Source organism: Grammomys surdaster, unplaced genomic scaffold (assembly GCF_004785775.1).
Source record: "Grammomys surdaster isolate TR1022 unplaced genomic scaffold, NIH_TR_1.0 339, whole genome shotgun sequence".
NCBI classification, from domain to species: Eukaryota; Metazoa; Chordata; class Mammalia; order Rodentia; family Muridae; genus Grammomys; species Grammomys surdaster.
Window position 1 is genome coordinate 494,732 of NW_021604758.1, and position 14,960 is coordinate 509,691.

The following is a 14,960-nucleotide window of genomic DNA, read 5'->3' on the forward strand; positions in this document are numbered from 1 at the left end:
TCTCACTATGTAGCCTTGGCTGACTTGGAAATTGCTATGTAAACCGGACTCTCAAACTCAGAGATCTGCCTACCCACCATAGCTGGCTATTTTCTTGTAGTTGATTTTTAGATTCATTTATTTTATGTGTATAGGTGGTTTTGCCTTCATGTATATGCACCATACGTGTGTTTGGTATCCTTGGAGGTCAGAAAAGGGTGTCAGACCTCCTGGGACTTGAGTTGCAAAACAGTTGTGAGCTGTGATGACGTAGGTGCTGGGAAATGAACCCGGGTTCTCTGTAAGAACATGTGCTTTTAACCACCGAACTAACTCTCGACCCCCACGCTTGACTTTTATGTGACCAACTTAGAAAAGAAGAAACTGAATTACAGAAAAAGGAAGCTATGTTGCCAAGACTTCAACTCTAGGACCCATGTCTTTGACTAAAGGAAGCCCTTTTGTTTTGTTTTGTTTTGTTTTGTTTTGTTTTGTTTTGTTTTGTTTGAGACAGATCTTCATGTAGCCCAGGCTGGACTCAAACACTATTCTAGCTGAGGCTCGCCTTGAACTCCCTGATCTCCCTCCTTCTGCCTTTTGGGTGCTTGCTCGTCAAAGATGGCCTCCAAGACAGACATGGAGTTACAGGTGTGTAATCCCAGCACTTGGGAGGTAGAGGAAAGAGAATCGGGAGTTCAAAGCCATTTTAATTTTAGGCGGCATAAGGCCATGTCTCAAAATACAAAACAAAACAACAACAACAACAAAAACAAACCTAACTATAACAATAATAATAATAATCATAATAGCTTAAAAATCAAAGCTGGCCTGTCTACTGCTCATGGCCATTTTACCGTCCTCACCTGCCTCTCACCTCCTTCCTGTTCTCCACAGACCACATCTGTAGCTCGGACCCCTTCTATTACACCATGCTGTGCTGTGGCCTCACTCGACCTGTGTTCAAACCCCTCCCCAAGCCTCAGAAGTTGTGAGTGCTTTGGGTTGGGCAAGACGGCTCCCTGGAGTACAAGGCATTTGCCTGACGACCTGAGTTAGATCCCCAAACCCACATGGTAGAAAGAGGGAATCCCAGGACCTGGTGCTGGCTGCAACGATGTGGCAGAGTCATGCTAGAATAGGAGTTTTGTCTAACTTGTTCATAGCGTATCCCTCTGGGGCCTAGAACAGTACTTGTCTCAGCACGCATGCTCCGTAGACGATTGTTGAAAGGATGAATAAACAGAAACTTCCTAAGGTTCTTACTCTGAAGGCTGTGAGAATAAGCTTCCTGGGTACGTACATGTGAATGGAGGAGAGTGACCTGCTTACATGCTCCACGGGATACCCACACGCACACAAATAAATAATTATAAAACTAAGTGTTAGGGCTGGAGAGATGGTCCTGAGTTCAATTCCCAGCAAGCACATGGTGGCTCACAACCTTCTATAATGCGGTCTGGCGCCCTCTTCTGGCAGATATGCAGACAGAACACTGTAAATTAAAAAAAAATCTTTAAAGAAAATAAGTTTTTAAGTTTGAGTATTTTTTTTCCATGCCATCTACCCCAGAACATCATATTTCACCCTCTGTCAGTGCCATCCCTAGATCTGCCCCAACACTCTTACATCCGAGTATGCATATTCTGGGCACTCTCTCTAGCTCCGCACTCCGCCCAAGCCCCGCCCGACTCCTCTAAACGACCCGTTCTCAGAAATCTAAACCCGGCCCATTAAACGGAGGTCCCGCCCTCAATGCCCTCAAGCCCCGCCTTCAATCCTAGGCCCCGCCCCCGGGCCCGGCGCTGCAGTGCCTGCTCCTCCGCGGCCCCGCCCTCCCGCGCCGTGCGGAGCAGAGGGCGGCGGCGGCAGTGGCGGCGGTGGCGGCGGCGGCTGCTGGAGCAGCCCGGGAGGATGGCGGCGGCGTCGTGGACGCGGCGGAGATGAGCGCCCGTGGCCCCAGGCCCAGGGCGGCGCGGCCGGAGTGGGCGGGGGTCCCGATGCAGGCCCGAGGGGGGCCATGGGGCAGGTCCTGCCGGTCTTCGCCCACTGCAGTGAGTATGGAGAGGCTCTGGCCTGGTGTGGGGCACAGAAAACCGCGTGGGATCCTCCTAGGGTCTCCATCTTCCGCGCGCGGGCTCGAGGGAGAGCCGGGCTGCGGGGAAGGAGACAAAGGAATCCTTCCCCTCCCCCTCGCGCTTTGGAGGCAACTGGGGCATCCTGACCCGGAGGACCGGGTGCGATGGGGTGGAGGTGGGGGGTCATCGAGATCGCGGGTTGGGGGGGCGCGCAGGGCGCTGGATTGGGTCGCCCCGCCCAGTGTGAGAAGGAGCAAGCGCATGGGGAGCTGTCCCCGGCCCTGGTGCTGGCCTCAGCTGATGGGTTGAGTCAGGATGGAATAGAAGGATCCGACTCCCTTCAGCACCCATTTTTGCATCTCACCCTCATGATCTGCCCAAGAGGCACTCCTAATATCACCCTGGGTGTCCGATCCCCTGTCTTCAGAAAACAGCCACCCCTGGGTTGGTGCCAAGTCTACTGAGTCTTTAGCGGGCTTTTCCACTCAGTAGTAACCCTGCAGAAGATTACACTTCTCTTCAGGCCTCTGGTTGCCCAGGTGAGGAAATGAGACAGGGGATACGGGGTCGGGTTTCCATTTTCGAAGGCTGTCGAGGCTCTCCTGTGTACAGAGCTCCTAAGCTAGCTGGAGGGGCTGGCTTCCCGGTTCCAAGCCCCTCTTGTCATCCTGCTCCACTCGGAGCCATCGGCTCTGGCAGTCAGTGCTTACCCGTGCGTCCCACACAGGGTGGTTCTGACAGCTGGGGATGCCGACACTAGCAGATCTAGCCAATTGCACGTCTCGGGTATCCAGATGCCCAAGTTCTGAGAATGTGCGGTTTGGACATTTTTAGTTTCATTCCTCCTCTCCCAGAGGTATCTTTTTGGATCTTTGAAGTCCAAAGATCTTGTCTTCAGCTGAAATCACAAGGGGGAGACTCTGCAGGCCTGTCCCCAGCCTGCCCCACCTCTCTGGTCCTCATCTATAACCCCCCCCATTCACACCTTCATACCCCTCTGTTCCTGTTCTAATCACAGTGCCTACCCCAGGAGCTTTGCACTGACCTTCCCTTCTGTCTGGAAAGCAGAACCCAAGGCATCTGAAGTCTGATGCCATCAGGAGAGCCTTGGTGACTACTCTGTATCGAGAGGAGCTCCGTCTCCCTTACCTTGTGTGACTCGGTGTTTTCTGGACTCTTCCACAGAGTATAACTTTATCAAGTCAGGAGTTTTGTCTAATTTGTTCATAACGTAGTCCTCTGGGACCTAGAACAGTGCCTGACACATAATGTGTGCTCAGTGAATGAATGAATGAATGAATGAATGAATGAATGAACTGAAACTTCCCAAAGCTCTTACTTGGAAGATTTTGAGATAACGCTTCCTGTAGTCCAGCTTGGACTGGGATTGTATGTACTGTATATGCAGCAATCTGAAGTTAGCCTTGAGATTCTGATCCTCCTGCCTCTACCGATCTCCCATGTTGTGTTTACAGGCATCCTGTAACCAACACATCCTGTTTATTTCGTGCTGGGGATCAAACCTGGAGCTTTGTGTATTGTGAGGACCACATTCTTTTTTTGTTTTTTTTGTTTTTGTTTGTTTGTTTGTTTTTCGAGACAGGGTTTCTCTGTGTAGCCCTGGCTGTCCTGGAACTCACTCTATAGACCAGGCTGTCCTCGAACTCAGAAATCCGCCTGCCTCTGCCTCCCAAGTGCTGGGATTAAAGGCGTGGGCCACCACTGCCCGGCGAGGACCACATTCTTTTTTTTTTTTTTTTTTTTGTTCCACGAGGGGAGGTTTATTAAGAGAGTGGGAGAGCAAGAGGAGAGAGAGAGAGAAGTAGAGAGGAGTAGAGGCTGGCCATGACCACGTGGAGAGAGGGGGAAGAGAAGGGGAGAGGGGAGAGGGCAACCTGCAGGTGCTCAGGGTTGAGGAGCAAGAGCGAGGACCACATTCTTAGACCTGGTTCAGAACGTCTAAAACCTCTCTGCTTCTCTATTCCTCCTCTCCTTCTCTTCATCTTCTGTTTCTTTAATTAATTATTTTTATTTATTTTTAAGATTATTTTATGTATATAAGAACTCTGCATGTATGCCTGCATGCCAGAAGTGGGTATCAGATCTCAGTATAAATAGTTGTGAGCCACCGTGTGGGTGCTGGGAATTGAACTCAGGATCTCTGGAAGAGCAACAAGTGCTCCCAGCCACTGAACCATCTCTCCATCTTTATTTTATATGTGTATGATGTTTTTTTCCTTCATATATATCTGTGCACCACTTGCATGCAGTGCCGGCTGAGACCAGAAGAGGGCGGTTGATCCCTGACAGTGCTTCTCAACCGTCTTAATGCCGCAATCCTTTAATACAGTTCTTCATGTTGTGGTGACCCCCAACTGTAAAATTATTTTCGTTGCTACTTTGTAATTGTAACATTGCTACTGTTATGAATCATAATGTAAAAATTTGATATCCAGATGGTCTTAGGCGACCCCTGTGAAAGGGTCCTTAGATCTCCTCCAAAGAGGTTGCGACTCAGAGGTTGAGACCTGCTACCTTAAAACTAGACCTACAGATGGTTGTGAGGCACCCTGTGGGTGCTAGGAATCAAACCTGGGTCCTCTGCAGGAGCAACAGGTGCTTTGAATGAAAACCATCTCTCCAGCTTCTCTCTTCTTTTTCCTTTTTTCCTTCTTCCCTCTCCTCCCTTCTCTCCTCTCAGCTGTGCTTGTATGGACTGACTGCCTCCAGAGCTTCCTGCAAGCTTGTAAGTGCTCTACTCCCGAGCATCCTGGCCCTCTTTTTGCTTTTTATTTTGAAACAATCTTGCTAACTTGCCAAGGTAGGCCTTGAACTTATGGTCCTCCTATTTCAATTTCCAGTAGTTGGGAATGGCCTGCAGCTCTGAGCTTCTGGTATCGATGTCCTTACTGTTTTACACTCTATACAGAGAGTGAAATACCCTGCCATTCAAATAGCCTTTTAAGATTTCTTAAAAGGCCAACTATCCAGGCCTCTGCACTGGTGCATTTCCATAATTAAAAAAAAAATTTAGGCTTTAATCCCAGCTTTGAGAAGCAGAGGCAGGTGGAGTTCGAGGCCAGCCTGGTCTACAGAGTAAGTCCTAGGATAGCCAAGGCTCCACAGAGAAATCCTGTCTCTAAGCCCCCCAACCACGAAAATAATTTTTTGTGTGCTTGCTTATGTGTGTATGTGTGTGTGGGAGCTCGCGTGCCAGCGTGCATGCTGCATGGGCCCTGGGTCCTGTATGTCAGAGGTGAACTCTAGAGAGTCAGGTCGACAAGATTGTCAGCATGCCCCTGCACCTGCTGGGCCTCGACAGCTAATGTCTGTGACTTAGACCATCTAAACCTCTAGATTCTAGAATCTTCATTTCTTTCCCATTGCAGAAGAAGCTCCGTCTACAGCCTCTTCTACCCCCGATTCCACGGAAGGTAAGTGAAATGGTATGTGTGTGCGTGTGCGTGTGCGTGTATCTGTGTGAGACAGGGTTTCACGACTGCATGGTTCAGAGAGGCTGAGAACCCTTCTCCCACTGCAGGAGGGAATGACGACTCGGATTTTCGGGAGCTGCACACAGCCCGGGAATTCTCGGAGGACGAGGAGGAGGAGACCACTTCGCAGGACTGGGGCACCCCCAGGGAGCTGACCTTTTCCTACATTGCCTTCGATGGTGTGGTGGGCTCTGGGGGCCGTAGGGACTCAGTTGTTCGTCGTCCCCGGCCCCAGGGACGTTCAATCTCAGAACCACGGGACCCACCCCCACAACCCGGCCTGGGTGACAGCTTAGAAAGCATCCCTAGCCTGAGCCAGTCCCCAGAGCCGGGGCGCCGTGGTGACCCAGACACCGTGCCTCCAGCTGAGCGCCCACTGGAGGAACTGAGGCTGAGGCTGGACCAGTTTGGCTGGGCTGTCCGGAGTGCGGGATCTGGGGAGGATTCGGCCACCAGCAGCTCCACTCCGCTGGAAAATGAGGAGCCTGATGGACTGGAGACCAGCGAGGCTGGAGAAGGTGAGATCTCAGAGGTGTGTGGAGGGTGTGTGGCTATCCAGAATACATCCCAGAAGAAAGAAAGCTCATGGCCTTCTCTCTCTGTGACACCAGAGACAAATCTTGAACTCCGACTTACCCAGGCTCTACATTTGCAACTTGAGGTCCTGACTCCTCAGCTTAGCCCTGACTCTGGGACCCCCCAGGTGCATACCCCATCCCCACAAAGATCTCAAGATTCGAACTCCAGTCCTGATGAGCCTCGGCTGAATGAGGAAGAAGAGCATTGGCGGCTGCTGGAGCAGGAGCCAATCACAGCCCAGTGCCTCGATAGTACAGACCAATCAGAATTCACGTTGGAGCCACTCCTTCTAGGTAAGCTGTTTGTAAGCAAAGAACTTGGCTATGGAGGACCACGTACAGCTAGACAGAGGGAAAGAGATTTACACTTTTTGTTTGTTTGTTTGTTTGTTTGTTTGTTTTTTCGAGACAGGGTTTCTCTGTGTAGCCCTGGCTGTCCTGGAACTCACTCTGTAGACCAGGCTGGCCTCGAACTCAGAAATCTGCCTGCCTCTGCCTCCCAAGTGCTGGGATTAAAGGCGTGCGCCACCACCGCCCGGCGAGATTTACACTTAAATGTGACGGGACCAGTGTGGCACAGGACCCAAGAACAGTGGAGAAGGGTGTCCCCCAAAATTCCCTTTACCCGAGTGTGTGGTTTGAGGGGTCTCCTCAACACACATTCACCTTGGTAACTATCTTTAGGGCCTCCTGCACAAGCTCTGCCACTGAAATATGTCTCCAGTCCCCTTCAGCTTTTATTTTGAAAGAAGCCCAGGCTGGCTTTGAATTCCATCCACCTGCCTCAGCTTCAGCTGGGCTTATAGACCTGCAGCCCCCAGACCCTGTTTCCATTGGCTCTATGCGGTTCCCTACCCACCCACAAGATTAGGGCTCCTTGTGGATTGGGTGCTGTCAAAAAATGAATCCTCCCTTTTTCACCGGAGTGCTCCATCTAGATGCTGAATATGCCCCTGGGACTTACAAAATGTTTGAAATTATTAGGCCTGGCATGGTGGCATACACCTTTAATGGCAGTATTGGGAGGTCGAGGCAGGCGAATCTTGGTGAGTTTGAGGCCAAGCTTGTCTACACAGTAAGCTCAAGTCTAGCTTAGGGTATATAGTGAGACCCTGCCTTTTTTAAATTAATTTATTGTGTGGAGGTGTGTGTGTAAATACCTGCACTTGCAAATCATGCAAAGCCCATGGGTTTTTAAATTTTTGAAATTAACTTTTTAAATATTTAGATTCATTTATTTTATTTTAGGTGTATAAATGTTTTGCCTGCATGTATGTCTGGGCACCATGTGCATACTTGGTGTCTGTGGAGGTCAGAAGAGGAAGTCACATCCCCTGTAATGGGAGCAAAAATGTCTGTGAGCTATGGTGTGGTACTGGGAACTGAACCCAGGTCTTCTTTTTGTTTTCTTTCCAAGACAGGCTTTCTCTGTGTAGCCCTGACTGTCCTGTAATTCACTTTGTAGACCAGGATGGCTTTGAACTCAGAGCTCCACCTGCCTCTGCCTCTGGAGTGCTAGGAATAAAGGCGTGGGCGGATACCAACACTGCCAGGCTTGAACCCAGGTCTGCAAGAACACTGAGCCATCTCTCTAGCCTCTCAAAGGACTTTTGAGAGTCCAATCTCACCTTGTAAAGGCAGAGTCTCTCTTTTGCAAGGGTTGAGGTGGGGTGTGTTGAGACAGGGTCTCAGTATGTCACTCTGGCTGTCCCGGAACTCACTATGTAGACCAGGCTGATCCCAGACTTCACAGAGATCCACAGGAGAGTCTCTCTTCTTTCTGTTGCTGCATTGCCTACTCCAGGCCTGTTTTCCTTCCTGGTTCAGCCTTTCATTGCATCGCAGGAGTGGTTGGGATTAAAAACACTGAGCACCTGGGCTCTGGGGGTTTGCATTGCAAATATTTTTATGCTGTGACTCCCCCACCCCCACACCCCAGGGCCTCTACAAAAACTTCACTCTTTGGGCTGAAGAGATGGATTCGCTCTTTAAAGTACACAACCTTCTCCCAGAGGGCAGGAGTGCTGTGCTCAACGACAGCTCTAGGCATCTGTCGCCCTCTTCTGGCCACCCTTGTCACCTGCACTCATGCGGGCATACTCACAAGGAGAGCCATAAAACAGGAAAAAGAGTTTCCTCTTGCCAAGAGTGGTGGTGCACATCTGTAGTCCCAGCACTTGGGAGGTAGAGCCAGGCAGATCAGAACTTCAGGTTTAGACCTAGGACTTTAATCCTAGCACTTGGGTAGAATTGGTAGTTTAAGGCCGGCCTGGACAACTTGAGATACTGTTGGGTTTTGTTAGTTAGTTAGTTAGTTAGTTAGTTAGTTAATTTTATGACAGGGTTTCTTTGTGTAGACCAGGCTGGCCTCAAACTCACAGACATCTGCTTGCCTCTACCTCCTCTGGAATTAAAGGTACACGCCACCACAGGACAAGACACTGTGTTAAAAAAAACAAACAAGAAACAAACCAAAAAAACCAACACAAAACAAAACCAAAAACATTTACTCAGTCCAGGTGTTATTTCTATGAGTTTGAGGCAAGCCTAAGTCTACATGGTGGGTTCTAGGACAGTCAGGACTGTGTAGAGAAACTCTGTCTCAATATAGATATATTAAAATGTACTTTTTTAAACTTTTATTTAGGAGTGCTCTGTCTATATGTACAGATGTCCTGAGCCACCATGTGGTTGCTGGGAATTGAACTCAGGACCTCTGGAAGAGCAGCCAGTGTTTTTAACCTCTGACCCACCTCACCAGTCCCCCCCCCCACCACCCCCCCCAAAAAAACCCCCTTTAAAAAAAAAAAGGATAAAAAAGCAAAGCAAACAAGCAAACAAAACCTTTACTCGAGCCAGGCGTGTTAAGGAACGAACACATTTAATCCCAGCACTCTGTAGGAAGAGACAGGTGCATTTTCCTGAGTTCCAGTGCCTCACAGCAAGACCATATCTCAAGAACAAAACAAAACATTCTGCTTTTCCCTAACTGTACCCTTTGGTCATTTGTAAATAACTTGGTCTTCGTTATAAAAGCCTGGGCCTCCAGGAACCGCAAACACTTGGTTAAAGACAGCTCCTTGTCTATTTACTAAGTCCCAATTTGGGAATTGTCCCCACCTCTCTGGCCAGCCATTGGTTGGGTTGTAAAGGGGCCCTTCCCCTCTGCTCTTTCCTTCGGGTCCTTCTCAAGTGGGCAAAATCCCCAGGAGCCGGGCGTCCGCAACCGCTCTCTCGGAGCCGAGATGGGGAGTAAAGGTGGGCTTGCCGGACGGCTTGAAACTGGGGTCCGGGAACAGAGCAAAGGGGTTCAGATTAGTTCTTTCCTCCCTGCGATCAGGGCCATGGTTTCCTCCTGGGTGTTTGGACCTGTCAGGGAGGCATGCTGGAGCTGGGGCGGCTTATCAGGGGGCGTCTCGGGAGGACGTTGAGGGGATCTAGGGGTTCCCTGATCAAGCTAGAACTTTGGGGCCCGGGAGCAGAGAGGCTCCCATCCCCCAGCCTCGTGTCCTGGCTACGGAGCTGTCATTCAGGGCTGGATGTGCCAGCACAGCTGCGGGAGGCCCCCTCCCCCTCGCGTGCCTAAACTTAGCCCCGCCTCAGGCGACCCAGCCCCTCCCCCACCCGCTGGTATCTTGTCTGGGGAGACAGACTGGGAGGGCCCTGCCCGCATCAGGAAAGGAGGACTGCTCTTTAGTGTTGTCTGGGAGAATAAATGTATAGAATACAGAAGTGAGAGGGAGAGCAGTGTCTGGCCGGTTGAATGGGCTGTTTTGAGAGCAGTAAGGGTGGGAGCTAGAAGGAAAAGGAAGGATCCTGAAATCAACGTTTGGGACTCAGATGGGTGTGGCTTCTTGGAAGGGCTGTAGAGGTTTAAGTGAATAAAATGAACCGTTAAGGGCTAGAGGTACCCCACCAGGGGCTCAAGCCTAGCCTGGGAATTGAACTGGACATCTCTGGGAGCAGGTCCGTAGTTTGTGTTTACGATTCAGGCTATCAGGTGGAGTAACCGTACACTTAGGACTTTAAAAATGTTTTGGTAGCTAGGCATGGTGGCACACCCTTATCTTCCCAGCACTTGGAAGGCAGAGGCAGGAGGATGGCTGTTAAGTTCCAGCCCAGCCAAGGCTACCAAGACCCTGCCATAGAAAAGGAAAGATAACAACAAATAAAATTGTTAGTTTTCTTTGTGATCGATCTGACCAAATTTACACGGTTAAACAAGGGAATAGACTCCCCAAGTTATTTTCAACTTGGGAGTGTATTGAAATTCACAGAAGGGGGGGGTGTACAAAACAAAGTGAATTACTCCCCACATTGAGAGCTTTAATTTCAACACTCCAAAGGCACAGGCAAGTGAATCTCCATAAGTTCAAGGCCAGCCTGTCCTACATAGCAAGTTCCAGGACAGCCAGGACTACATAGTGAGACCCTGTCCTCAATAAGTAAGACTTGTCAGGGATATAGCTCATAAGAAAAGATGATAGATAGATAGATAGATAGATAGATAGATAGATGGGTGGATAGATGGATGGATAGATGGGTGGACAGATGGACGGACAAAGAGACAGATAGATGTGATTGGTCAGGGAAGTAGCTCAGTTGGCAGAGGTTTTACCTAGCATTCATGAAGCCCTAAGTTTGATCTTCAGCACCTCAGCACTAAGGGGTAGAGGCAGGAACATTTGCCCTGAGTTTGAGGCCAGTCAAACTTAACTCAGTCTAAGAAAAAGAAAGAATGAATTAGAATAATCAGGAATTCAAGACCAGCAAGGGCTGCTTAGTTTAAAGTTAGCCTTAGCCTCACAGTGAGATGTCTCTAAAAAACAAACAGAAAGGGAGTGGCCTGGTCAGGTCGGGACCCAGCGTTGTCTTCTTTCCCACAGTGGCAGACCTGCTGTACTGGAAGGACACCAGGACGTCGGGAGCCGTCTTCACGGGCCTCATGGCCTCTCTCCTCTGCCTCCTGCACTTTAGCATTGTGTCCGTGGCTGCGCACCTGGCCCTGCTGGGTCTCTGCGCCACCATCTCTCTCAGGGTTTACCGCAAAGTGCTGCAGGCCGTGCACCGGGGCGACGGCACCAACCCTTTCCAGTGAGAATGCCTGGCCCTGCCCTGCCCTGCCCTGCCCTGCCCAGCCGGCCGACTGTCCATTGTGACCCTTGACCTCAGCTCACGCATTGCTCTCATCCGTTTTCATTCTGACCGTGAATCCTGCTCCCCCGGAAACCCTGATCTCTCCCTTTATCCTTGATGACCCTCGATTCCCTTTCCTAATCTTAAACCTGACCTCAGCCCTCTCTACAAATATCCCCAGCCCTAACTCTGCTCTTCTACCAAACGTCCCGTTCTTGTTAAAGCCTCTTGCCCAAGTCTGAGCCTCACCTACACGGAGCGCCACACCCCATTCCTTTATCCCATCAGGGCTTACCTGGACATGGACCTGACCCTGACTCGGGAGCAGACAGAGCGTCTGTCCCAGCAGATTGCCTCGCACGTGGTCTCCACAGCCACACAGCTACGACATTTCTTCCTAGTAGAAGACCTGGTGGATTCTCTCAAGGTACCCCCAAAACTACGTCGGGGACTCTCAACGCTCTCCTCTGTGCCTGTGGCGGGGATGGGGCAGCAGCCCGTGGGTCTTTCTGACACTGAGCCTTACCCCACAGCTGGCCCTTCTCTTCTACATCTTGACCTTTGTGGGGGCCATCTTCAACGGCTTGACTCTTGTCATCCTGGGTGAGCTGGGAAGGAAGACTGAGGCCACGGGGGTGGGGTGGAGGGTGAATGCAAGGGTGCGAGGGGTGATGAGGCTTGCGGCTGTGTGGAGTATGGCTCCACATGGAGTGTAGAGAGAATCTCATGTGCACTGTGTGGAAGCCTCACCTGTCAATCAAAAGCTGCTGGGCTATTAGCTTAGGCAGGAAATAGGAGGCGGGAGTTCCGGCGGGGAGAGAGGATTCTAGAATAGAGTCAGCCCCGAGGTTGATGGAGAGGATCACATGCATGAAACTGGGAAGAGGTAACCAGCCATGTGGCATTCATAGAATAGAATAGAATAGAATAGAATAGAATAGAATAGAATAGAATAGAATAGAATAGAATAGAATAGAATAGAATAGACGAGTTAAATGAGATAGGAGTTAGTCAGGGAGCAAGCCCAAGCTTCTGGCTTCGGCGTTCATTCATGAAATATTATGTCTCAGAGTCGTTATATTGGGAATTTGGGCCCGGGTGGAAAAGCTCTCAATGGAGCTGTCCCTCTGCCAGGAGAACCTGACATTCTCTCTCTCTCTCTCTCTCTCTCTCTCTCTCTCTCTCTCTCTCTCTCTCTCTCTCTCTTTCTCTTCACCCTTTTTCCTCTCTTTGTATGTGTAGGAGTGGTTGCTTTGTTCACTGTCCCCCTTCTGTACAGACAACATCAGGTGAGTACGGCAAGCTCCCCATTGTCAACATGGAAGCCAAAACTGGGTAGTGTGACTGCCTTCTCCTAGAGCCAGAGTCCCACAGACTCGGGAGCTCTGCTGACACCCAGCACTCAGAGAGTGGGGCAGGAAGATGGTATGAGTTCAAGACCAGCTGCCTAGACTCTACCAGAGAGGGGCTGGGGCATGGCTCATGGCTCAAGGAAGGGGGAGATACAACACTTCGCATGCAAAAGCCTGTGGAAGGCCACGAGTTCAATGCCAGTGCCACCAAAAAAGTAAGATGGATTAAAATTCATATTAAACTACTATTAGTACACCACTCCCAACTCAGAACATGGCCCAAGCTGCTGACTGTCATTTCTGTGAAGATGTTGGATGTAGCATCAACAGTCTGAGAACCCAGGAGCCTGAGGCAGGAGAATTGTACATTCAAGGCCAGTTAGGGTTATGTAGCAAAGCCCTGTCTGAAAAACTAAAAACCAGGTTGAAGTTATAGCTCAATTGGTAGAGTCCCTGCCTAGCATGCATGAAGGCCCAGGTTTAATTGCTTAGCAGTGCATAAAACTGGATGTGGTGGTGCATAGTATATCATCCCAACATTTGGGAGCTAGAAACAGAAGGTTCAAGGCCAGCTTGCATGTTTGAGGCCAACTCGGGCTACATGAGACCCTGGCTCAAAACGACAAAGGCAGAAAGGCCGGTTATGGTTCTCACAGTTGGAACTGAAGTGCTAGGCACTCTTCCATGTTAGAGAATTTAAGAGTACATCGGGCAGTGGTGGCGCACGCCTTTAATCCCAGCACTTGGAAGGCAGAGGCAGGCGGATTTCTGAGTTCGAGGACAGCCAGGGCTACACAGAGAAACCCTGTCTCGAAAAACCAAAAAAAAAAAAAAAAAAAAAAAAGAATGTAAGAGCTGAAGGCAGCATCCCACATCAATTACCCAGAACTCTCTTTGTCTCTTTGGTCTCCCCAGGCCCAGATTGACCAGTATGTGGGGTTGGTGACCAATCAGTTGAGCCACATCAAAGCTAAGTAAGTACATGAGATGATGGCAGGGAGGAGAGCAGAGCCTGGGATATTTGCTGTTGTTTGTGGGTTTTCTTCTGTCTCCTCCACTCCCCCAGCTCCCCACTTCCTATTTCTCCCAGGGCACATTGGTTCCATCTCAAAGCAGGTCATCAGGTGGAGGACAGGTGCTATCTTCTACACCTCCTCCAGCTCATGTCACACCTCATGGCCCCTAATTTTGCTCCCTCAGGATCCGAGCTAAGATCCCGGGGTCCGGAACCCTTGCCCCAACAGCATCAGTCTCCGGATCCAAAGCCAAAGCCGAATGAGAGGGGTGTCTTTGCCCGAAGGACGCCTGCCCACACCCCAGCAGCCCTCTTCCCTTTCATTTCCCGTGCATCCACACCCTCTCCCACTCGGCCGAGCCATTTCCCAGTGGGAAGTGCCTGAGCGACCCGGACTACGTTTCCTAAAAGGCTCTGCTCTAAGAGTCCAGGAAAAGGCTATGCTCCTTGGCCGCGGAGCCTGCTGGGACTTGTAGTTAAATAGTCAGGACGCTGCCCTGCACTTCCGTGACCCGCCGCTGGAGGCGCCGTGAGGGGTTGGTGCCTCTGAGGTCACCAACTCCTATGCTGGGGCTTTGCATGGGGCCCAGGCGAGCCTTGAGCTTGGATTTACACTGTAATAAAGACTCCTGTGGAAAATTCACTGCCTTCTGTGCTTTAAAGTCCCTCCACTTATATCTTCCTACACTGAAAAGAATTAAAACAAACAAACAAAACAAAAAACCAAAAACATAAAAAACCTACATAGCCAGGGCTATGTAGAAAGACCCTGTGTCAAAACAACCATCGACAAAAAGGAATGACTGGGGGATGGTAAATTATCTGGTAAAAGATGCGATGGTCTGAGTTGGATCGTCTGACTCCCCCGTGGTAGAAAGAGAGAACCCCCATGGTCGGGTCACTTTCAGATGCGCCGCATACCTGCACTACCCATAATAAACATATGTGTCATTTAATCATTTAATTGAAAAATAAAGTTAGAAAATAAATTCTTGGGGCTGGTGAAAAGCACCTACCTCCAAGCTGGCCACCCGAGTTCCATCTCTGGAACTGTATCGTGAACAATCAGAAATGACTCCTTTAGGCTGTGTTTGCACACCCCCTATATAGGCGTTCAAAAATAATTGTTTTTTAAAGCCTGGCATAACAGAGGGAGGTGGATCTCTGAGTTCGCGGTTATTTATATATCCAGACTTGTCTCAAAAAGGAAAGGGAAAAGATTTAAGATCAAGATAAAGCCCCCCAGATAAAGGCGCTTGCTACACAGGCTTGGCGGTATGAGTTGGATCTGGGGAACTGACCGAAAGATAAAGCAATGCAGGGCTGGAGAA

At 50.0% G+C, this 14,960-nt stretch overlaps 1 protein-coding gene across 2 annotated transcripts; it reads left to right on the forward strand.

Moving 5' to 3' along the window:
• Nucleotides 1–1,791: 1,791 nt before the first annotated feature.
• Rtn2 (reticulon 2) lies at nt 1,792–14,276 on the forward strand. 2 transcript variants are annotated; one of them, XM_028778707.1, is made up of 10 exons: nt 1,792–2,030; nt 5,444–5,488; nt 5,596–6,066; nt 6,160–6,420; nt 11,013–11,220; nt 11,551–11,689; nt 11,796–11,865; nt 12,505–12,551; nt 13,530–13,588; nt 13,815–14,276. In XM_028778707.1, the coding sequence occupies exons 1-10, from the start codon at nt 1,997–1,999 to the stop codon at nt 13,891–13,893; spliced, it is 1,413 nt and encodes a 470-aa protein (XP_028634540.1). In that variant the 5' UTR covers nt 1,792–1,996; the 3' UTR covers nt 13,894–14,276. The 2 variants fall into 2 exon arrangements, with proteins under 2 accessions (XP_028634540.1, XP_028634541.1); XM_028778708.1 differs by lacking the exons at nt 1,792–2,030; nt 5,444–5,488; nt 5,596–6,066; nt 6,160–6,420 and adding an exon at nt 9,283–9,384.
• The last annotated feature ends 684 nt before the right edge of the window (nt 14,277–14,960 follow it).

Excerpts from the sequence above, each read along its gene's own strand:
- Rtn2 (XM_028778707.1), top strand. The coding sequence starts at position 1,997 with ATGGGGCAGGTCCTGCCGGTCTTCGCCCACTGCA. Across the intron at positions 2,031-5,443 it reads GCCGGTCTTCGCCCACTGCA|AAGAAGCTCCGTCTACAGCC; the intron begins GTGAGTATGGAG and ends TTCCCATTGCAG. Across the intron at positions 6,067-6,159 it reads GACCAGCGAGGCTGGAGAAG|AGACAAATCTTGAACTCCGA; the intron begins GTGAGATCTCAG and ends CTGTGACACCAG.